The sequence below is a fragment of the Martes martes genome (genome assembly GCF_963455335.1).
Source record: "Martes martes genome assembly, chromosome: 17".
Lineage (NCBI taxonomy): Eukaryota > Metazoa > Chordata > Mammalia > Carnivora > Mustelidae > Martes > Martes martes.
This window is the reverse complement of record NC_137905.1, coordinates 42729223-42750700: the sequence shown is the minus strand read 5'-3', so window position 1 is coordinate 42750700 and position 21478 is coordinate 42729223. Positions and strand designations below refer to the sequence as shown.

At 56.6% G+C, this 21478-nt stretch overlaps 2 protein-coding genes across 8 annotated transcripts; both read right to left on the bottom strand.

The window, feature by feature from the left end:
- Positions 1–1066: 1066 nt before the first annotated feature.
- APLP1 (amyloid beta precursor like protein 1) lies at positions 1067–10082 on the bottom strand (the record flags this gene model as incomplete). Of its 3 annotated transcripts, none has more annotated exons than XM_080828829.1 (17): positions 1067–1519; positions 1636–1779; positions 1911–1973; positions 2209–2279; positions 2468–2491; positions 2752–2859; positions 3726–3825; positions 4710–4838; positions 4921–5079; positions 5857–5931; positions 6311–6441; positions 6902–7086; positions 7196–7329; positions 7558–7670; positions 7887–8019; positions 8772–8915; positions 9821–10082. In XM_080828829.1, 17 exons carry the CDS (start codon positions 9965–9967, stop codon positions 1421–1423), a joined length of 1959 nt encoding a protein of 652 aa, XP_080684955.1. In that variant the 3' UTR covers positions 1067–1420. The 3 variants fall into 3 exon arrangements, with proteins under 3 accessions (XP_080684955.1, XP_080684954.1, XP_080684956.1); XM_080828828.1 differs by having other exon boundaries at positions 2468–2494; positions 9821–9967; XM_080828830.1 differs by lacking the exon at positions 2468–2491 and having other exon boundaries at positions 9821–9967.
- A 2043-nt stretch (positions 10083–12125) lies between these two features.
- Positions 12126–18995, bottom strand: KIRREL2 (kirre like nephrin family adhesion molecule 2; the record flags this gene model as incomplete). 5 transcript variants are annotated; one of them, XM_080828762.1, is made up of 16 exons in its annotated part: positions 12126–12197; positions 12467–12505; positions 13634–13699; positions 14008–14111; positions 14405–14509; positions 14979–15198; positions 15346–15446; positions 15744–15876; positions 15968–16095; positions 16427–16575; positions 16698–16803; positions 17050–17200; positions 17562–17722; positions 17878–18027; positions 18588–18737; positions 18944–18995. In XM_080828762.1, the coding sequence occupies 16 exons, from the start codon at positions 18993–18995 to the stop codon at positions 12126–12128; spliced, it is 1887 nt and encodes a 628-aa protein (XP_080684888.1). The 5 variants fall into 5 exon arrangements, with proteins under 5 accessions (XP_080684888.1, XP_080684889.1, XP_080684885.1 ...); XM_080828763.1 differs by lacking the exon at positions 18588–18737; XM_080828759.1 differs by having other exon boundaries at positions 12170–12505.
- Positions 18996–21478: the final 2483 nt, after the last annotated feature.

Here is a 21478-nt window from a genome sequence, read left to right as displayed (position 1 = left end):
AGAGAAAGAAAGAGAGAGAGTGGGGGGTGGGGGAGAGGCAGATGGAGAGGGAGAGGCAAACTTCCCCACTGAGCAGGAAGCCCAGTGCAGGTTAGAGCCCAGGACTCTGGGATCATGACCTGAGCCGAAGGCAGATGCTTAACCAACTGAGCCACCCAGGCGTCCCTGCTTCCATATTGTTTTAATATTTATTTAGGGGCACCTGGGTGGCTCAGTGGGTTAAAGCCTCTGCCTTCGGCTCAGGTCATGATCTCAGGGTCCTGGGATCGAGCCCCGCATCGGGCTCTCTTCTCAGCAGGGAGCCTGCTTCCCTTCCTCTCTCTCTGCCTGCCTCTCTGCCTACTTGTGATCTCTATCTGATAAATAAAATCTTTAAAAAAATTTATTTAACAAATGCTTATGAAATAGCAGGCACAGTTCTAACATCTCCACAAATATTAACCCTTTTAATTTCCGTAACAACCCTCTTGGGGCAGGGAAAAGCATATGCAGATGGTTAACCCCAACGCCATAAGACGGGGTGCATGAGGGTTTGAATTCCAATTCCAATTGAATTCCAATAGGCATTTGCAGACATCACATTCCCCTCTCTGGGACACATAACTGGAATTTACACACTTCAGGGGGATTCCTATTGCCTCCCAAAGAAGGGATGAAAACTCGTGAATAGGAAGAGGGGTTCAAGATTCTCACTCCCTTCTTGGAATCGCAGGTTGGGGGTGGATGCTATGTGTGAATGAGTGTGAGGGTGAATAGAAGGCAGGAGAAACTGCCAGAACACACCTTCCTCGGAGTCTATCTTGGGATTTAGCACATAGAGGTCCCGAAGTAACAAACCGTTCAGCACCACGGAAAGCTCCTGAGTGGGCAGGGGGAGCCTGTCCAGTCTGGGCCCCGCCCCCTGCGCGCCAAGCCCGGCCCTCCCACAGGCTCCACCCAGACTTTTAGATCCCAGATCTTCAAGCTCCTTCCCATTGCTTGAGGAGGTGAAGGAGGCCTGGGCAGGGATCCACAGCAGCGTCCAGAGCTATGATTACACACTGATTCCCCCACAGAGACGCAGGATGGCATGGTGGGGGAAGGATTTTATTGGCTTGTTAGTGGGGAGCACGTGGGAGGGTGAATTCTAGGGAACAACAGACACTGGGACCAGGCTGGTGGTCACCTTAAGGAACAATAAATTAACTTACAAAATAAATTAAGGGTGAAGGAATCCCAAGCAGGGAGGCAGCTGGGAATATCTGGGGATTTCTTGGGGATGGAATTTGTAATTGGAAAGGGGAAATATGAATTTCCAGCCCCCTCACAAAGGGTGTGAAATGAACATTTTTGAGACCCCCCCAAGGCTGGGAGTTGGGGTTCTGGGGCTCCAGAAAGAGGGAAGGTCTGGGCTCAGCCAAAGAGGGTAAAGGGGGCTGGTTCAGGGCCGTTCCTCCAGGAAGCGGTAGGTGGGGTTCTCGTAGCCATGACGCTGCAGTTCCCGCAGCTGCTGCTCCTCCAGGGTCAGCATTGGGTCCACCTGCAGTAGGGGCCGGGAGGAACAGAGGGGCATAGGGACCTGACCACAGATCTCACAGTTCCTTCGCGTCCAGGGTCTGGAATTCCTCCCCCGTCCCTTGTCTTTGTGTCTCTCACCTCCACCACTCCATGGCTGATAGCCCCATAGGGCTTCTTCCTGCGCAAGAGCAGCAGGGAGAGGACGATCAGGGAGCCCCCACCTGCTCCCATGATCAGCAGACCAGACACGGCCTCTCGGGACACTCCCGTCCCTGCTGGTGCCTGCGTGGAGAGGACATGGGGCAGAGGCCATCTCTGAGGCTCACCAAGGCCCTGTGTGGCTTTGAGAGTCACAGCCTAGCCACTGACTTCTGACCTCTCCCCCTAAGTCCCCAGAATAGTCCTCCTCTTACCAGCTCATCTCTCTGAATCTCCGATGAGTGGAAAGGAAACCCCCTTGGAACAGACACATTCACCTGGGGAAGCAGGAGGTGTCAGCGACTCAGGAGTCTGGGCCCCGGCATCCTCCGCCCCTGGGCCCCAGTAGGGCATCCCCCAGCCTTCTTCTTCCCTAGGACCCCAAAATCCATGTTCTCAATCCCTTCTTCCCTCAGGCCAAGGAATCCAAACCCCTAACACCCTCCTCCTTCAGATGCTGGAGTCCAGGACCCCTCTCCCATCGACCCTCAGGCTCCCACAGGTCTGACTTACCTTTCGCTCATACTGCTCCAGGGGGGACATCTTCTCTTTCCCAGAGGATGCAGCATCTTGTTCTGTGGACCCTAACCCCCAAGTCCTATCTTATTCCTGAGGGTCGAGAATGGTGCTACGCCTGCCTGAGGAGGCGGTCAGAAGGGGCTCCGGACTCTACCCAGCATGTCTGGAGTTCCCAAAGGATGGACCCTTTCCCATTCTGGGCTCAGGGACTAGCGGGATTTGGTGGCTGGGGTCTATTCTGGGAGATACTCACCTTTCGGAAGGGCCACGGGGGTGTCTGCTGGCAGCCAGAGGAGGCAAGACAGGCAGAACAGTGAAGAAAGGAGGCATCATCGAGGAAAGGGTGGAGACACACCCTCCCAGGGGCCAAGGCAGGAGGATCAAGGATCCTACAGACGTCTGCACAACCTTAGACATCTGTTCCTATCCTCTCCCACTCACTGTGTTGGTAAGACACCCCCAGACTTTAGGGGATTAGCATGGAGGTTGGGTGCCTGTCCCCCAAAGTCTGGGGCTACCATATTTGGGTTAACTCACCATCCTTGGAATCCAGAGGCTGAAGCCCACCCTTGTCCTCACTGCTGCCCGCTGGGGCAGGGGCTTCTAATTCATTGGGATCCAGGTGCTCAGAGTGGAGGAGCTCCTCTGAGGGGAACATGAGGAAAGGGGGTTGAGATCATAAGCCTAGGGATGACTCAAAACAAAGCTGGGGGAACAAACGGCACCCTAATAGTAGAGTGATTGGGTATAGCCACAAGTATGATCTGGGAAAGTGGGGAGCTAGATGGAGACACCCCTGGCAGGGAGGATTGAGGTTGAAGTTTCAAGAGAATGGCTCCTTCCTTCCTTTCTTATCTTCTTTCTTTCTTTCTCTCTTTTTCTTTCTTTCTTTCAGATTTTATTTATTCAGGGGTGCCTGGGTGGCTCAGTGGGTTGAGCCTCTGCCTTTGGCTCGGGTCATGATCTCAGGGTCCTGGGATCGAGCCCCGCATCGGGCTCTCTGCTCAGCGGGGAGCCTGCTTCCCCCTCTCTCTCTGCCTGCCTCTCTGCCTACTTGTGAGCTCTGTCTGTCAAGTAAATAAATAAAATCTTTTAAGAAAAAGATTTTATTTACTCATTTGACAGAGACAGACACAGCGAGAGAGGGAACACAAGCAAGGGAAGTGGGAGAGGGCGAAGCAGGCTTCCCAAGAAGCAGAGAGCCTGAAGCGAGCCTCAATCCCAGGACCCAGAGATCATGACCTAAGCCAAAGGCAGATGCTTAACAACTGAGCCACCCAGGCACCCCAAGAGAATGGCTTCTTTAAAGAACAGGGTTAGGTGTGGGATATCCAGTAGGAAGTCACAATAGATCTGGGGCTGCGGTAGGTCACACTTTCTGGTGTTTGTTCTCTCATGGGGGGGCCTTGCCTTCAAATCTGGATTGGGTTTGCCACTTGCTTTAACCAATAGAAGGTGGGCCGCTGCCTTAAGAAGCCCTGGAATGGAAACTGGGGGTCACAGGCACTCACGGATCTGGGGCCGCAGCTCCTGAGCCAGGTGGGGATTCTGGTCAAGGAGCCCCAGGCTCTGATTCATCCTTTCTTCAATGACTTGAAGGTGGGTCTGCACCTGTGGGGGAGGAAGCAGTGGGGAGAGATAGGGAAACTGAGGCAGGGTGAAGCAGGAAGGTCAACAGGGTCCAAGGAAAAGTAGCATATACGACGGACAGGAAGTCGGGTCCAAAGGCCAGGGATTGGGCCACAGGAGGAAAAAAACTGGAGGAGGAGAAGCAGAATAAAAAGAAAAGGAAAAGATGTACAGCAGACAGGAAGTGAGGGGCCTGGAAAAGGAAGTAAGGCAGAAGGGAAAGGAGTAGTCACCGGGAAAAGCGCAGGAGAGACAATGTAAGTCCAGGATACAAGGAATACGGCAGAGAAGACAGGAAGTCAATGCGAGTGAGCAGGAGGAGCAGAAAGTAGGGTCTGTGGGATAGAAAGTGAGGTTTCAGGGGTTGCAGAGAAGGAAGTGGGATTAGGGGGTCCTATGGAAATGATGTGGCTCAAGGGCAAGACTTGGAGTTCAAAAGTGTGTCAGGTATGGAGCAGTCAGGGACACCAAGAGAACATCCAAGAGATAGGAATTGGGATCTGAGGACACAGAACAAGGGCTGCAGGGGACACAAGTGGGGTGAGGGAGAAAGGAGAGTGGATGGGCAGGAACAGGGTGCAAGGCCCAGGAGGGGGACTCTGGGAAAAGAAGTAGGAATCCAAGGGACAAGAAGGGGGTCAGAGGCACAGGGGTGGTGTGTGGGGGGGTGGGGGTGAGGGCAGCGTTCCAGGGTCCAAGGAGTAGGGATCCAAGGGGCTGGAAAGGGTCCCAAGGCACGGGGGTGGGGGGTTGCCAGGGATAGGAAGGGGGTCCGAGGGACAGAGAGGGTGTCTTGAGGGATAGGGTCCTAGACACTGGGGTCGGAGGGCGAACGGGGTGTTTGGGAGCTGGAAGGATCTGAGCACCTGGAAGCGCATCTGCTGGGCCTTCTCAGGGTCCACAGCTGCCACGTGCTGGTAGTGCCTCAGCGTGTGCCGCTGCTCCTTCTGCTCGGCCCGCAGGTAGCGCCGCAGGGCCAGCAGCACGCGCTCCGCCTGCCGAAGGGAGAAAGGCTGCCTGCCGGGGCCTGCCCAAGACCTTTCCACCCTCTGCCCTCCGCCCTCTCGGCTCCCACACCTGAGGCGGATCCCCCTGCAGCGCCGCCAGGAAACCTTCCAGGGCAGCCCGGCGCTGGTCGTTGATAAGGGCGATGACTCGGGTGGCGTGGGTCTCCACCAGGCGCTGTCGCTCCCCAGACACCTGCTCCTCCAGGGTCTGCAGGATGGACTGGAAGTGCTGGTGAGGGGCGTGAGCACAGGGTCAGGAAAGGTGAAGACGGGTGAAAGTCTGGGGCAAAGGCAGTCTGGAAAGGCAGGGCTCTAGGGCCACAGGGTAGTGGAGGAGGGTGCCGTGGGTGTAGGCATGAGTAGAATCCACCCTAGGGTAGGACTAGGTCCTGGGACACTGACTGGAAGGGGTGCGGATACTGGGCCAGGCAGAGCCAGGCAGGACCAGGCCAAATGGCAGCTGATCTGGGGAGGGAAACGGCGTTGGTGGGAACAATCTAGGAACTGAGCTGGCTCACATTCAAGGGAAATACTTTCCAAGTATTACAGGATAGGGAATGCTTTAGGCCTGGGCAGGACCGACTGGAGATGGTCTGTGCCTGAATAGGACAGAGAGGAGTGGATCAAGAGTCAGGGTGTGGGTCATGAGGCCGAGGCCGGGCCTACTGAGCCGGGATTGAGAAAAAGTGAGATTAGAGGGGTGGGACCAGAGTCGGGGGCAGGGCCTGAGAAGGCCCTGTCAGCAGGGGAGAGGAGCACAGAGCCGGCTCTCAGAGGTAAGCATCAGGTTAAGAGGAAGCTAAACATGGCCAGCCTGAGGAGAAGAGAAAGGTCTGGTCAGCCATAGGCCCAGAGAGGTGGGGCCAGATGGCAGGGTGGGGCCAGGAGAGACCAATATGGTAGCGGCAGAACTGAGGGAGGCCAGACCAGGCCAGAACCAGGCTGAGACCAGGTGTGTCCCAGGTAGTGGTGGAGGGTGAGTAAGACCCACTGGAGGGTGTCCTACCTCGTTCAGGGCCTGTCTGTCAGCCTTCGGCAGGTTCTTGGACTGGTTGTCTGCCATAGCCCATTCACGCATCACCTGGGGTCAAGGGGAGCTTCAGGATCCTGGAATCTTCCCTGCTCTACCCAATGAGTCCCCCCAAACCCTCTTCAAGACTCTGGAGGCTCCAGATCCCTTAGGTTCCACTGGCTCTTGGGTTCACCAGAGGTTAGGGCTCAGAAGGAATTTAAAGTAGAGGAATACAGTGTACCAGAGTTTTCATAGAATCTTGGTGGCATCTTAGTGGGATTTTAAGTGGGTCACGGATCCCTGATCATCTTGGAGGTGGTGTTGAGGGCTAGGGGTTGATGGGAGCTTGAGGAGTCTTTGGAGACAGCTTCAATGTGCGCCTGAGGAATTCTGTGTTTATTTAGGGAGTTCTGTGTTGTGGGAAATCCTGGGCTCCCAGAATCATTACCTCATTAATCTGGCGCATCCTACGTTCCTCCAGGTCCATCTTGGCCCGCAGGAACCCCTCGTGCTCGCTGATTTCTCCAGGCATGCCGAAGTACACATCCACACCATCTGTGGGCCTTGCGGTGGTGGTCGCTGCAAGGCCAGGAATCAGGGAGTCAGCCCGAAGGCCATCGCCAGGTCACCTTCCCTTCCCAGAGAACTGCATTTCCTAGAGCACACTGGAGGCCACCGCGTGTCCACATAACCATAGCTGCTGTGAGGCATCATGAGAGATCTAGTTCTGAACTGGGCTTGTTCTTGCAAAGCTTAGGAATCCATTACACCATCCTTCAGCCTTCCCCAAAAGAACCCTGAGGAACAGCCAGATGGCTCCTCCACCTCCAGGTACCCCCAAACCATCTTCAACCCTTTGTATCCTTCACAGGACAGCCCTTCCACGTTTTCTTTATCCAGAGTTGCTCCCATCCCTTCCATTCCCCTTAGTTGGGTCTCTCCCCAACAGCTCCCTCCTAAAGATACCCCTCCACCAAGGCTCTCTCAAATCATCCTCTGTCCAGGGTAGAGGGAACTAGGGGTCCAGAGACTATCTCACCTTTGCTGACCCCTGCAGGGCTGTGGGAGCTTGAGGGTAGAATTCTTTCCTCCTCTTCTTCCTCTTCAGCCCGTGGGGGCTCCACGAAGTAATCATCCACTGGCTGTAGGAAGGAGTCCTCTTCTTCCTCCTCCTCACCCCCCTCTACTCTGCCCCCTAGGGGCCAGGACCGGGTGGAGGGGTCACTGAGGGAACAGAACACTCAGGGCAATGAGAATCTGACCTGCGCCCCCAGACTTTTGTTTCCTGCCTCAGGAGCCTTGGGATGGGCATGGAGGATTCCCTCCCACTCACCCAACTGCTGTCCCAGACGGATCGGGGGTCACCGGAGGGGGGCAGCACACATACTCCACACCTCGGAACCGATCTGTGCCACAGGGCAAAAGCATGCCGGAGCCATGCAAGATGAGGCCCTGGGAACTGCAGGCCTGTGGGAAGAGTAGGCCCAGATGCCAGGATTGTGGGTTAGGAGAGGATAGAGGGGAGCCTGGATGCCTAGGTCTTGGGGACTGACAGGCTGGAGCCTGGATTCCGGATTCTGTTCCACTGGGAAGAGGGGGCTGAGGTCCAGACTCAGGTTCTGGAGGGGATGGGGCCTTAGGGGACTGAACTCCTGGGTTCTGGGGGGTGAGGATGGGATGGGCCAGGGTCCTAACCTCCTGTGCCTCCTGATGCCTCCGGGTTGAACTCTCGCACTGGTCCATGCGCTCCTGATGCAAGAATCGGCAGCCTTCAGGCACCAGCAGGGCCTCGCTAACGAATTCACCTGCTGGATATGGGGGCACCACAGTGAGACCTTCCCACAGACACTAGCTCCAACCTCCGCAGAATCCAGGCATTTTATCCCCAGAGGTTTCTCTGCCCCACTCTGGCACCAGACATCCAGATACCTAATGTGAACCTGAGTCCAGGGCCCAGAATCTCACCCCTGGGAGACACCTCCCCCCCACACACTTCTAATCCCCTCCCCCAGCCTGTGACTTACGCAGGCATCGGAAAGGCACAACCTGGTGGTGGGGGTGGGCACAGCGGCCACCCCGGGCACCCCCGCACCAGCGCTCCATGGGGATGGCCTGTGTCGCCTGTTCCACACGTGCAATCTGCAGCTCCGGGTACATCTGGGGGCACCGGGTAGGGGTGATCAGCTCGCAGCCTCGCCCCTGCCAGCCGTGTTTCTCCACTGGCCATGTCCCTTTTCAAGGGTCTAGTAATCTCCCTAGGCTCTGCTTCTCCGTAGAACCGGTTTTAGATATCTAAGCCCGCCAGGCCCCCTGGCCACGCCCCCAGTCGCTTTCCCTCAGAAGCCCCGCCAACCACCCAGAAATTTAATACCCACCTCTCTTCGTGTCACCTCTGTCCTCTCCCCCCAATAGGTTTGGCCCACCTTTAAGCCTCACCTCTTCCTCGGTTTGGCTTCTCAGGAAGCATCCCTTCTTTTTGTATTAGAACTGCCTTTTTGTAGCCACGCCTCCTAGCTTTCCTACTCTCATTGGGCCCCACCCCTTTTCCTATCTTGCGTCCACAAGATCTTTTTCTTAGCCCCGCCTCTCCTTTGGCCACGCCCACCTTTGCCCCTACTTTTTGAGGAGCCCACCACAGATTTCTAAACTCCGTCTCTTCACTAGATACTGCCCTTAGCTGGGCCCTCTTTGCCCAGTTCTCCTTTCCTGACCTACTTTCTCAAAAACAGGTCCTGCCCTATCCTAAATGTGCCTCTTTCTTGGCCTCGCCCCTAGCTCCTGCTGTCTACTTAGATCCCTCATTCTCCCTGGACTCTGCCTTTTGTACCACTAGCTCCTTTTGGGCGACGCGGCCCAGTCTCGGAACCACTTTCCCGCTGACCACGCCCCTCTCAGTAGGTCCCGCCCACCTGTCTGCAGTATTCCAGCACGCGTTGCGGGTCCCGGAGACAGCGTCGAGAGCGTTGTGGGTCTGGCTCCCAGCGGCCGGTGCGCAGGTCTCGGTGAAGGGTTAGGTGCCCGCATAGTCCGGCAACCTGGGCCGACCCCGGGGCCTGAGGGTCGGGTCGGAGGGGTCAGCGAGGGCCCCGGGACGCTGGCACGTGGGTCCCCCGGACCTTTGCTCCTTAGGACCCAGAGGTTCAGACCCCCAACACCAGCCCCCTTCACAAAGCATCGCGCACCCGCCTCCTAAGAGGTACTGTTCCCCGGGAAACAGCTCCCACAGGGCGGGGGCGCCCCAGCTCTCCTGTTGCTATGGCGACCCGGGTCCCCCGGGAGTCTCGCGGCCTTGTTGCCGCGGAGACAGGCTCCGCCCCCACCCGGGCGCAGCCGCACTGGAGCCCGAAGGGGTTAAAACTGAATCGCGGGGGAGGAGGCCAGAACCCAGGCGTTCTGGCCCCTCCTCCCTCCATCCCTAGCTCAGGGTCCCATTCTCCAGTGCAAAGACGACAAGGCCTGGCTTCAGGGCCCTGCAGGCCTGGACACCAGTCCTTCGAGGGCTGGAGAGCTACATCCTGGGTCGGGGGTCGGAGGCTGAAGACCTAGACTCCTGGGTTCTGGGAGGCTGCGGGGGCCCTCAAATGGGTCCAGAGGATGCAAGGGGCAAACATTCTTGGATCCAGCTGTCTTACTGTCTGGTGGGTCCCGTGTTCAGGTGGGAAGGGGTAGGGGCTGAGTCACCTAGGTCAGGAGGGTCTGAGGGGGCTAGACTTTCGGGACCAGCGGCTCTGTAACAGCCAGTTCCTAAGCTAGGGGCGGGAGGCAGCTGGGAGGACAGATGATGGGGGAGCTGGGGCCAGAACTCCTGGGCTCAAGAATGCCTAGTGCCGTTAGGGGCGTATAGGGGCCGGCCCCTTGGCTGGAAAGACTGCGCTTTCTGCCCTGGACGTGTCTGCGTCCGGGTCCAAGGCCCGGTCCCGCCCCTTCCCCCATCCCCCAGGACCCGGCCGGGCCTCACCTCGGCCGCGCCGGGGTTCCCACCGGCCAGGCTCCCGACGGCGAGCTGCGCGCGCAGAAGGAGCAGCAATAGCGGTAGCAACAGCGGCAGCGGCGGCGGGCCCCGGCGGCGGCCCAGACCGCGAGCGGCGGGGCTGGTGGGCCCCATGTCCCGGCCCTCGCGCCCTCACGTCCCCTGCACTCCCGCCCGGCCCGGCCCGGCCCCAGCGGTGACAGGAGCTCCCAGCGCCACCGCCGCCGCCGCCGCCTCCTCCCGCCGCCCCCGGGCTGCGCCGGCGCCGCCAGCCCCGCCCCACGCCGGCCCCGCCTTCCTAGCCAGGACAATAGCGTGGCAGCTCTGCGCAGAGTGGAGCAGCTCGGGAACCCCGGGTGGGAGCCAGCGCCAAGCCCCCGCCTCCTAGAGATTCCGGGAGTCCCACCCCCTGCAAGGGCCTAGCCAGGAGTCTGGGTCATAGGTTCCGCCGTTTTGAGCCCTTCCTCAGGACCCACACGCCCAGCTTTCTCTTCCCTCACACCCACTCACAAATCAGCCTTCTCTAACAGGCATGACAACATTGGAGATCTCTCTCCCCCCAGCAAATTCCTCCCTTGAGGTCCCAGGAATACAGGCCTGGGAAACTTCCCTAATCAAACACAGCAGCTGAGACCCAGTCCCCTTCTCCCTCAGATCCAGGAATCTGGGCTGCAGGAGTCTTCATTTTCAGGACCAGAGACCAAGCACCCTCGCCTCTCCCCCGCACCCCTTTCTTCCTAAGACTCAGGAGTCTTGGCCTTTTGCTCTGCTTTCCAAGGATCCCAGTTGTTTGGACCTTTAATTCCTAGCTCAAGGATTCATAAATCAAAGCCCTTTCTTTAAGGATGACCCGAGTCAGGTGCCCAGCACCACAGGACTCAACCCATCCTTGCTTTAAGGACAATGGCATCTCTATTCTCTCTAGCTTCTTCCTCCCCTCCTCCTCTTCAGGGCTCACTGCTTTGTCTCCTCAAAAAACTAGAATTCTGTCTACCCCAAGCCCACTGGAGCAGCCCTGTCATATATGTGCGTCTGTGCATGTATGTTTGTGTAGATGTATGTCAAAAGAACCTGGAGTGCTAAATGGGTGGCTCATGGTTTTGTTCCTATTCCCACTTCGTTGCCTAGGGTAGAGGAAGGGCCTAAGGGCAGATTTTTAAAATTAATTTTTTAAATTTTTTTATAAACATATAATGTATTATTCGCCCCAGGGTTACATGTCTGTGAATCGCCAGATTTACACATTTCACAGCACTCACCATATCACATATCCTGCCCAATGTTCATAGCCCCACCACTCTCTCCCTCCCCCCTCCCCCCGTTACCCTCAGTTTGTTTTGTGACAGTAAGAGTCTCTTATGGTTTGTCTCCCTCCTGATCCCATCTTGTTGCATTTATTCTTTTCCTACCCCCCAACCCCCCCACGTTGCATCTCCACTTCCTCATATCAGGGAGATCATATGATAGCTAAGCATAATACCCTCTAGTTCCATCCATGTTGTAGCAAATGGCAAGATTTCATTTCTTTTGATGGCTGCATAGTATTCCATTGTGTGTATGTATGTGTGTGTATATATATATATATATATATATATATATCACATCTTCTTTATCCATTCTTAGGGGCAGATTTAATGGAACCCTTCCTTGTGGTGGGTGATAATGCTAGGAGGATCCCCAAGACACATTCACTTCTCAACTTTTTTTTTTATTAAACATAAATATTCCCATCCCCAGATTCCACCCCGACACAACCCAACCCAGTTCCCTCTCCTCATGACAGTTCTCACCCTATCCTCACTCCTTGGATTCAATTCTTGAAGGAATTTGGAAGGAATCAAGATAGTGGGCATCTTGGGTTCCCAGAGAGTGAACAGCCATTTTGGCTGCACTTCCATTGGCCAAGCAAAATGCCCCTCAGGGAGAACCAGGACAGGGCCTGGTCTGGCTTCTATCTAGATCTTCTTCTGTTGCCTGTCTTCTCAGTACAGGTGGTCATTTTGAAATCTCTTCTTTCAATGTCTGGAAATAATTTCCATCCATGCCTCTAACTCCTATCACCCCCGTCCCCATCCCTCTACAAAGAGCCCATCCGCCATCTTGAATTCCTTTTACACAGGGGGAATAGTTGGTCAAGTGGCCATCTTGCTCCTTTTGGGGAAGCCCCTTTGGCTGACCTGACTATACACCAGTAAGTCAGACAATTGTATGATCTTTCTCTCCCATCAATGTTCAGTTTTGGAGGAGGAAGGTCACCAACTTGTTCTGGTTCCTCAGAAATCAGGACAATCCATTATGGCAAGTTGAGGATTCCAGGACTCTTCATTTGGAGAGGTGTCATACATGAGTCTGGAGACGAGGGTGGCTGGGTATGGGGAAAGCAGCATATGGGAAGGGTGGAGTCCTGGGGGCCAGATCTGGGGGTCCAATGGATGTGGGTTTGCTGTAGCTGGTAAAAGCTCGAGGGTGGGGTGTGGTGAGATAACCTGCCCGAGCTCTATAAAGTCTGCAGGGGGGGACCATGCCTAGGTGTGGGTTGAAGTCATAGAAGGTAGGGGTCCCTGGATGTCCAAGAGGGGAGGGGGGCGGCAGGAAGAGGCCCCCTCCAGGGCCTTCACCAAGGCTTAGGCTCACACTGACTCCTCGGACTTTGTAATAACCATTGGTTGGATCCTGAGGGGACAAATGGGATTATATGAGTTATATGAGGATATGGTGGGGAGAGGTTAGAGTCCCTAATGAGAGACACACTTAAAGCATGACACTGAGAGAGAGAAAAAGACTTAGAAATAGGAGCAAGCTGAGACCTAGAGACCGAGACAGACATATAGACCGATAGGAAGATAAAATGGGACAGAAAAACAGTGACAAGAGACAAAAAGACAGAAGGAAATGGGCAGAGAAAGGCAGCAACAGGGGGTTATAGGCCTGCTAAGGGTTGGTGGTGTGGAAGGAGATGGCAGTGGAGAACAGAGAGATTGAGACCAAGACATTCATTCATCTGCCCACCAGCCCCAAGGCTTTGATTCTGTGTCATGCCTTATGCTATTGCTGGAGGTGACTACCATGGGGAGAGACTGGGGTCCCCTGCCTTCATGGAGATCCCAGGCCAAAGAGGAAATGGCAAATCCCCAGAGTCAAGAGGCGTCAGGGTAGTGGTGTTGGAAGGATAGGCAGAGGGATAAGTCTTAATAGGGAAGCACAAGCAGGATTTCAGGGATGGGACAGGAAGCCAGGACAGAGTGGTCCCAGTTGTGACAGGCGGAACACAGCATGATCAGGGCTGTGAGGAGGGAAGCATGGGCTTTCTAGAACAAGAAATGTTTGAGCTGAGACTGGAGGAATGAAGGACAGAATTAGGTAGGTATGGGAAGGAAAGTAGTGTTTCAGGCCAATAGAGTGGCCTGTGCTATGTACAGAGGAGACAGAGAAGGGCTCTGGACTAGAAGCTGAGGTCAGTGGAGCTCAAAAGCGGGGACCCCAAAGGAGAGGCAGGTTTGGGGAGATATGAGGCCAGTGTGGGACCTGGTAGGTGGAAGGGGCCTAGCAGAGGCATCCAGGAGGCCTGAGGTGGGACTGTGATGGGAAAGCTCAAGAGGGAGGCCAAGTCTGGACAGATTTGGGGCATAATCAGCAGGTGTGCCAACAGGCTGCAGAGGTGAATGAAGTGGCCCAGGAGGCAGGAGGAAAGGGTGAAGAGGGCTAGGGCCCAGGTCTGGACCCAGAGTGAAAAAGGAGAGGACCAAGCTGGGAGAGAGCTGGAGACTCAGTAAAGGGAACCCTTCCCTTCCCAACACTCACCTTGGTCTCCAGAGCCCCCTCCTCATCCAGAACCAGGTCACTGTGGTCCGTGTGCACAATGGGTCCCTGGGGTAGGGTGCTTAGTGAGAGGGGGTACTCAGAGAATCCTCCTGACAACCCCCAGCTGGACAGTGGAGGCCAGGCAGGAGGGACCAAGAGCAGCTAGAGCTCAGGTCTGGACTCAAGACAAAGGGCCTTGGGGACATATTTGGTCTAGGGGATAACTGGGTCAGGGGAATATTTGGACTTGGGGGACATTTGAGCCTGGGGTCACTTGTTGGGACTCAGACCCTCTTTGAGTTGGGGGGCCCAGTTGGGACTGGGTTTCTCATTGTTCAAGGGCCAAGTTGTGTCAGGGGACCCTAGCATCCTACCCGGTCCTCGCCACTGCCTGTCTCCTCCTCCTCCGGGCCCCGAGAACTGGAACCGTCGCTGCTCCCTGGGATTCGCACCAGGTTCTTTTGCTTGGAGAAAGAGGCTGAGGCCAGGGACAGTGGGACAGCAGAGATAAGGGATGGGGCAGGGTTTCAGTTTGTGGAGACCAATCAGCAGGAAGAAAGAGAACTGGGTTGGGTCAGGAGGCTGGGAAACAATGAGAACCTGGGAGGGTAAGGACCCTGAGAAAATGGGCATAGGGCTTGAGGGAGGAATCAGGGCCCGAAGGTGAGCCAAGACCATAGAGGTGGGACTGGGGGCAGGTCAAGGCCAGATCAGTCAGTGGAGGGGGAGCGGGCTTGGGGGAAGGTACCGAGGTGGGGCTCAGTCACTGACCCTTGCCATGGCGCCAGCAGCAGAGGGTCACCCCAATGATGACCATAAGAAGAGTCATGGCTGCAGCAGCCACTCCAGCCACAATCCGGACAGTGGGCAGCAAGTCTATGGGGAGGACAGGGGGTGTTCTGAGGAGGCTAAGTGTGAGGCCCAGGAGGAACCGGGGAACAGGGGCTCAGAGCTTGCTTGGGGTGGATTCTCTGGGTTCAAAAGTCACCAAGTTTGGGGATACCCAAGTTTGTAGTCCTCCCTAGCTTAGGGTCCTTCCAGTTTAAGGGCATTAAGGGTTCCACAAGTTTAAACTGCCTGGCTTTAGAGAGTCCTAGAGTTTGAGCATTTTTAAACTTTACAATGCCCCATATTTGGAGCTTCCCTTCTTTGGGGTAACTAAGTGTGAGGGGTCTCTCAACTTAGAATTCCACATTTAAAAGAATTTACTGTTTTGGGGGGACTCAGGATTCAAGGGACTCATAGTTTTGAGGCTCTCAAGGTTTGAAGCTGTCTGCATGTGGAGGTCCTTGGCTTAGAGATTGTGGCGTTTGGGGGCTTAGAGTCTTCAGGCCCAGGATCTCACCTTGACGTCCCAGGCTGACCTGGGTGCCTCCCTCACCCAACCGGTTCCTGGCACTGCAGTTGAAACCCCGGGTAAAATCGGATTCCTGGGTCCCCGAAATGTGTAGCACAGAGATCAGGGCTGGGCCCTGTCCCTCGCGGCCTTCTGGAACTGGGAATGTCTCCACCAGGAACCGACCCCGTGACCCTGCCTCGAGAAAGCCCTCACCCCAAGACCAGACCTGGGGGCACAAAAAAAGGGAAGTCATTAAGGAGATTGGAAGGGGAGGGAAAGGCGGGCAGGGTATGGGTCATAGCAGTTTTGGAGGTCCGACTGGGGGAGGTCAGGGATCATTGGGCCGGTAATGACAGTGGTGACATTTCCTTACCACGGCATCTGGAGCTGGGGATGCGAAGACTAGACATTGGAGGCGGGCGGGGCCCCTCAAGAAGGCGGGCGCCGAATGCAGGGCGGTCACAATTGGGGGAGCTGGTTTGGAGATTGTGGACCAGTCAGATTGAGGCCGGGCCCTCGGAAACTCCAATTCTCAATAAGTCAAGGCCAGGTCTTGGCTCTCTCCACTAATGCCAATCAAGCAGGCCACGCCCCTCAATAAACTCTGAACCTCTCAAAGGCTCGCCTGGGTTAGGTCCGGCTCCCACCCCCAGACCCCAAGGTCTACAAAGCTCGCCTTTTCAAGACCACGCCCACTCCCGGTTAGAGCTCGCCCACTCTGCTCCCAGGCCCGGGCTCTGCCCGGTCTTCTAGAAACCGCCGCTTTCTCACCGTTTACAGTCAGCCTAGCCTCCGCAGCGCCGCCCCCCAGGCCCGAGAGCCCCGGCTCAGCCCTGCATACGTAGTCGCCTGCATCTTCGGGCCCCACTGACGGAAGACGCAGCGTGGGCCCGGAGCCCAGCACCTGGGATAGGGTAGGGGCGTCACGGACAGGACCTTGAGGGGAAGCCCCGTCCACCGCCAGGCGCAGCCACAGGTCCCAGATCGGGTCTCACCTGTGCGTCCCCGCTGCGGGTCCAAGTTACCCGTGGGAGCGGGTTCCCGCGCCAGGCACAGCTGAAGGAAGCGTCTTCCCCTACGTCTACTGACATGGGCTCTGGCCTTGCCTGCAGAATTGGCCCGACTGGAGGAGAGAGGGGAGGCGTCGCACGGCCGGGGAGGGATGCAAGGATGCAACTTCTGACCCGGGATCAGTCACTCAGAAACGACAGTCTCAAGGGCCCAAGGATAGGCGGCTGATCCATAACCACTCGGCTCACGCTCCCGGCTCACACGCCCCGGCCCCGCCCTCGCCCCCCCCTCCTTGGCACTGACCCAGCACAGCCAATCCCCGCCTACATCCCATTCCGGCTCCACCTCCTCCCTCTGCCCGTCTCAGCCACGCCCCACTCAAGCCCCAGACACTCGAAGGTCCGCCACACTTTGGCCCCACCCAGGGCCCCGCCCCGGCTCACACTGCACGTCGAGCGCGGTGCTGCGGTTGGCGCTACCCACAGCGTTGCTGACCTCGCAGGACACGGGCTCAGTCAGGAATGAAGCGTCTGCCACGACCTCCAACATTGGCCCGCGGGCCCCGAGCACCGGGGAGCCTCCCTTTGCCCACCTGCGGAGGGAGTGGGGCTGTTGGTGTTGTCTCTGCTCCCTAGGCACGCCCACTTACGTCCCAATCTCAGTCCTCCCCAAACCCGTGCTCCGGGGCTGAGGAGAGGTGACCTTTGTCCTCACCTATAGCCAGTGACAGGAGGTTGAGCTGTGGCCTGGCACAGGAAAGTGACCTTCTCTCCCTCCAGCACAGTCTGTGGTTCTGCAGACAGAGTCACCACTGGGGGGTCTGTAGAGGTGGGTCGTGGTCAGCCGTGAGAAAGGACCTGGAACACCTCCATGGAGCACCTGAGTCCGATGGCCAGCCTCTCACAGGCTGGGTCCCCAGTCTCCGCTTCCTTTTGAGCTAGGAGCCCAGGACTCCAATTCCCAGTTCCCCCAGGACCGCAGGTCCACAACCTCCTCCTTCCTAATAACCCGGACTCTAGCCTCAGGCCCCTCTTTTCTTTAAGAGCCAGGGTCTGATTGCACTCACACTGCAGGCTCAGTGTGATAGCTGTATCCTTCCCCGACGGCAGGGCCTGGCTCCTGGCCCGACAGACCAAGGTGGCTCCATCATCATGGCTGGAAGGAGTCAAGGATAAGATGCTCTCCACTGACCCAGTGGTTCCTTCCTTCAGCAGGGTCTGGAGGTTATGAATAATAATAATGATTTCATCTACCCTGTATGCAGTATTTACTACCTGTCACTTCTAAGCGTTTTATTTAATCTGCACAATTACCCCATGAAGTGACTATAACAATCCATATTGTACAGATAAGGAAGCTGAGAGATGGAGAGATTCAGCCACTTAAACTCAAGACCAATCAACCAGCAAGTGGCTGAGCCAGGATTTGAACCTAGGTTGTCTGGCTCTGGAGTTCTTGCCTTTAATCACATACCAAGAGTCCCAACACTTGAACCTCTTCCCTCACATGCCCCTCTCCCCTCTGGATAAGACTGTTTTCCCTGAATGGGCAAGGGCTGCATAGAGATTTGGACCTGACCTGGTGGAAGGTGGTCCCATCCAGTCGGATCCCATCTCGGAACCACAGCAGCTCAGGGGTGGGGCGGGCTTCCCCCCGGCTCCGACAGGTCAAATTCGCAGGAATTCCAGCCACCAGAGACACAAAGGGGCCGCCCAGCACCTGGGGGGCTTCTGGGGGCACTGTGGGGTGGATTGGGGGTCAGAGCTGTATCCCGGGCCCAGACACCCCAATCTTCCTGGCTCTAACTGACCACCCCTCTGGGTTCCCTGGACTCTGGTAATCAGTTAGCACTGGCTGTCCCCCTGGCTTCCCAGGGACAAGTGAGGGTCCTCACCCAGCACATGTAATTGGGCTGGTCGAGAGCGGAGGCCTGCTTGTGTGGCCTGACACTCATATGAAGCTTGATCCTCTAGCTCCACGGGCCTAATGTAAAGATCGTGCTGGCCACTGGCTGCATTTCCTGAAATCCAGTACCGGGACCACCCTGCGGTTGAGGAAGAGGCAATCACACCATGGTTCTGAGTTTCTGTCCCCAGAAACTCCCTCTCCCCACCCCCAGACATCCCACACCAGAAAGACACCCAAAAGTGGGTGCTGGGCCAGGGAGACTCTAACCCCCTCCCAATCCAGAGTCACAGCAAACTGGGGGTGGGTGAAAAAGTCAGAAAAAAGCAAAAGAGCAACTGCCATAGAAGTCAGATTAGATACTACCTCTGGAGTGAGCAGAGGGCTATGATAGGAGAAAGGAAGCCTTCTGGGGAACGGCCAATGAACGTGAGTAGTAGTCACGTGAGGGTCTACTTTAGAACTACTTGGCAAATCTTGCCTTTATGTTTTAGGTGTGTTTCTGCATTTATTTCATAATGCAAATAAAAATCCCCTACTCTCCCAAAGAAGAAGCTAAAACTTCAGTTCTTCCAGATGTTCATCTGAGCCCAACCATTTCCCAAATTTGAAAACATCAAAATAGAAACTTCAGATAAGGCCCAAGCCCAGCACCCCCACCTGGAGCCAACCCCTCCTGAGCAGAGAGAACAGTCTCACCTGGCAGGTCCCTTTCACCCCCTAGAGCCAGCCCATCCTTAGTCCACTGAACCAGCCCCCAGTATTCGCCCAGGACACAGGGCAGCCGGGCCTCATCCCCCAGCAGTGCCACCAAGTCATCTGGTTGTTGCAGAAAATGGGGCGACAGACCTAGGAGGATCGGGGGAGGGGACCAGGGTTGAGTTTAAAAATGAGCTTAGCTCCGTCATTCAGGACCCAGGAGTCCAGCCTCCCAGAGTTCTCCTCCTGCAGACCTAGGAGTCTGAGCACACCCCCCCACCCTGTTCCATCTACCTCAGTAAAGAGGCATTTGGCAAAACAATCCTCCCCCCAATTCACACCCTCCCCCCAGGTACCTGCATGCCCTCCGAGGCAGAAGAGGAGGACGAGGAGGGCGGGGACCAACATTCTGAATGTGTGTCCCCCAAGATCCCGTAGACTTGCTGTTGCACTGGCTTCCTTGGAAACTCCTTCCTCAACCGCACACCTCTCACCACCCTGGTCGGAGCTCCTTTCGCGCCCGACTCTTCGCCCCAGGTTAGGAGCCACCCCGTTTCTGGCCTGGAGTTCCCCAAGTCTGCTCAGCCGCAGGCTCCAACAATCTGAAACACCGGCGATTTCCGCGCGCTTGGTGTCGGAGAAACCGCGGAGGGTCTGATCCCACTCGCCCCGCCCCCTGGGAGATCCGCCCCTTCCCATTGAGAAACTCCCGCGACCGAGACGCGATGAATGGGGGCACCGCAGGCCAGGGTCTCCCGGCGGGCGGGCGCCCCAGCCAAATTGGGGTCTGGGAGCCGGAACACCTGGGTCGAAGAAGGGCGTCCTGGCTGTGTTGGACACCTGCACCCTGCCAGGCTTGTGGGGGGCATGGCGGGGGAGAATGGAAGAAACTTGCTCAGCCTAGGTCCTGGAGGGAACGCGCCGAGTGGAAACGGAGCTATAAATGGGAGCCCCTGGGGCTTCGCTAGTTTCCGCGCCTTGGGGAGGCGGGGCTCGGGGTTCCCCTGGGTCTGCGGGTCAGGAAGAGGACACCGAGGTGCCTGGAAGCAACTGGGACTCCTGAGAAGAGGAGGGGGTTCAGTTCTATTCGCCTCAAAACCCCAGCTCAAAATATGCCTCCCTTGCCTTGTCACTGCTGCAAACCATAGCATGCCCAAGGATCCAGGAATCCAGGCCCCCAGCCCTTCCTTCCCCGAGACCCCCCGCAGTCCAGGCTCAGCCCCTCATCCCACTCGACTGTGGTTGCCGGGCGACGGCTGGGAGGCGGCGGTGCCGGAGCTGGGTCAGGCAGGGAGGCTGGGAACCGCGCAGCTTGTCCTGACGGCTGCATGCCGCCCAGCTGGGGCGTTCCCACGCTGCAGGCCGGCCGGTGCGCTGCGCAGCTGGCGGGGCAGGTGGGCGGGACCCCGAGCCGACCGAGGGGGGTCTGGGGGCCTGGGACCCTAGGTCTGACATTCCTGAGCCTGCAGGGACTGGGGGGGGGGGGGCACACTCAGGTTCTCTGTTGTTCCTGAACTCGGATTCTTGCCTCTCCAAATGGCAGGGGCTTGGACTCCAGGATTCTAAGATAGGTCATTCAGACCTCCGTTGACTGAGAAGCTAATGGCCTGAACTGCGAGTTTCTGGGGGAGTTGGGGACTCAATTAGGTCTCCTGCCTGCAGTGTGGTGCAGTTGGGAGAGGAGGACAGGGGTCAGAAAATCTGGTCTTAAGTCTTAGAGTCCGTGGATTAACCACCAATCTCTCCCACCCCCACACAGGCCCAGGAGGATTTGAAAATCACAGACAGTGAACATCTGCCCTAAGCCCTGTGTGTGGTGGGGGGAAGGGTTGGAGGCCTGAACTGCTGGGTCCTTGGGGAGAAGCAGCTTCAGCCTTGGTACTGCTGAGTCTGAGAGGGGTGGGTCCTCCGGACCCAGACTTCTAGGTCTGGGGGCCTGAGCTGGCTTCTGTTTGGGGAATCCAGCCCCTGCATTTTGACAGAGGATGAGCTTGGAGCCAGGACTCCTGAGTCTTGGGGAGGAAGTCAGTTAGTAAGGCTGTTTTTCCAGACACTTGACATCGCTTCCCCTTCCTGGCTCTCTTGGGCCCCAGACATAGAAAAATGGAGAGTGGGAGGCCCCAGGAGTATCCAGAGAAGGAAAACAGCCAAGGTGGATGGTGGAAGGTTTGTGCTAATTAAAGGTCCCAGCAACTGACAGCTCTACACCCCGGCCCTGAGGAACACCATCTGGTGAGAGCCCCTACTGACAGAAACGCCAGCTCTGCATCCAGTCCATTCCCCAGGACGTGTGGGGGGCAGTTGGGAGAGGGAATGTGGGGGAGGGTGAAGAGTCAGTAACGGGAGGGAAGAAGAGAGACTAGAGGGAACATCAAGGATGGAGCTGGGGGGTTCGGGCCAGATGCCTCATCTTCTTGCTGGAGGAGGACCAGAGAAGGGAGTGGGGGTGGGGGGTGGGGGAGGAAACTGAGCAGTTCCAATTCCTGCAGGAGATAAGCAGGCAGAAGAAGCTTATCCCGTGTGTGTGTGTGTGTGTGTGTGTGTGTTTGTGTGTGTGTGGTGTGTGTGTGTGTTTGTGTGTGTGGTGTGTGTGTGTGTTTGTGTGTGTGGTGTGTGTGTGTGTGTGTGTGCACGCTGGGGTGGGGAGGGCAGGCCAAGCAGCATAGGGTTATAAAATTCTAAGACGGGACAACCAGGAGGGCTCAGCGATGGAGAAACAAATAAAGGAAAGAAGTGTAGTCCCATGTTGACTGAGAACAAATATTTACTGAGGGTCTGGTGTGTGAGAGAGACAGAGCATGGGGAGTGGGGGATAGAGATTAGAACAAAGAAAGACAGAAAACAGAGACACATAGAGGCATAAGGAGAGACAGTGACATAGATGAAGGTTG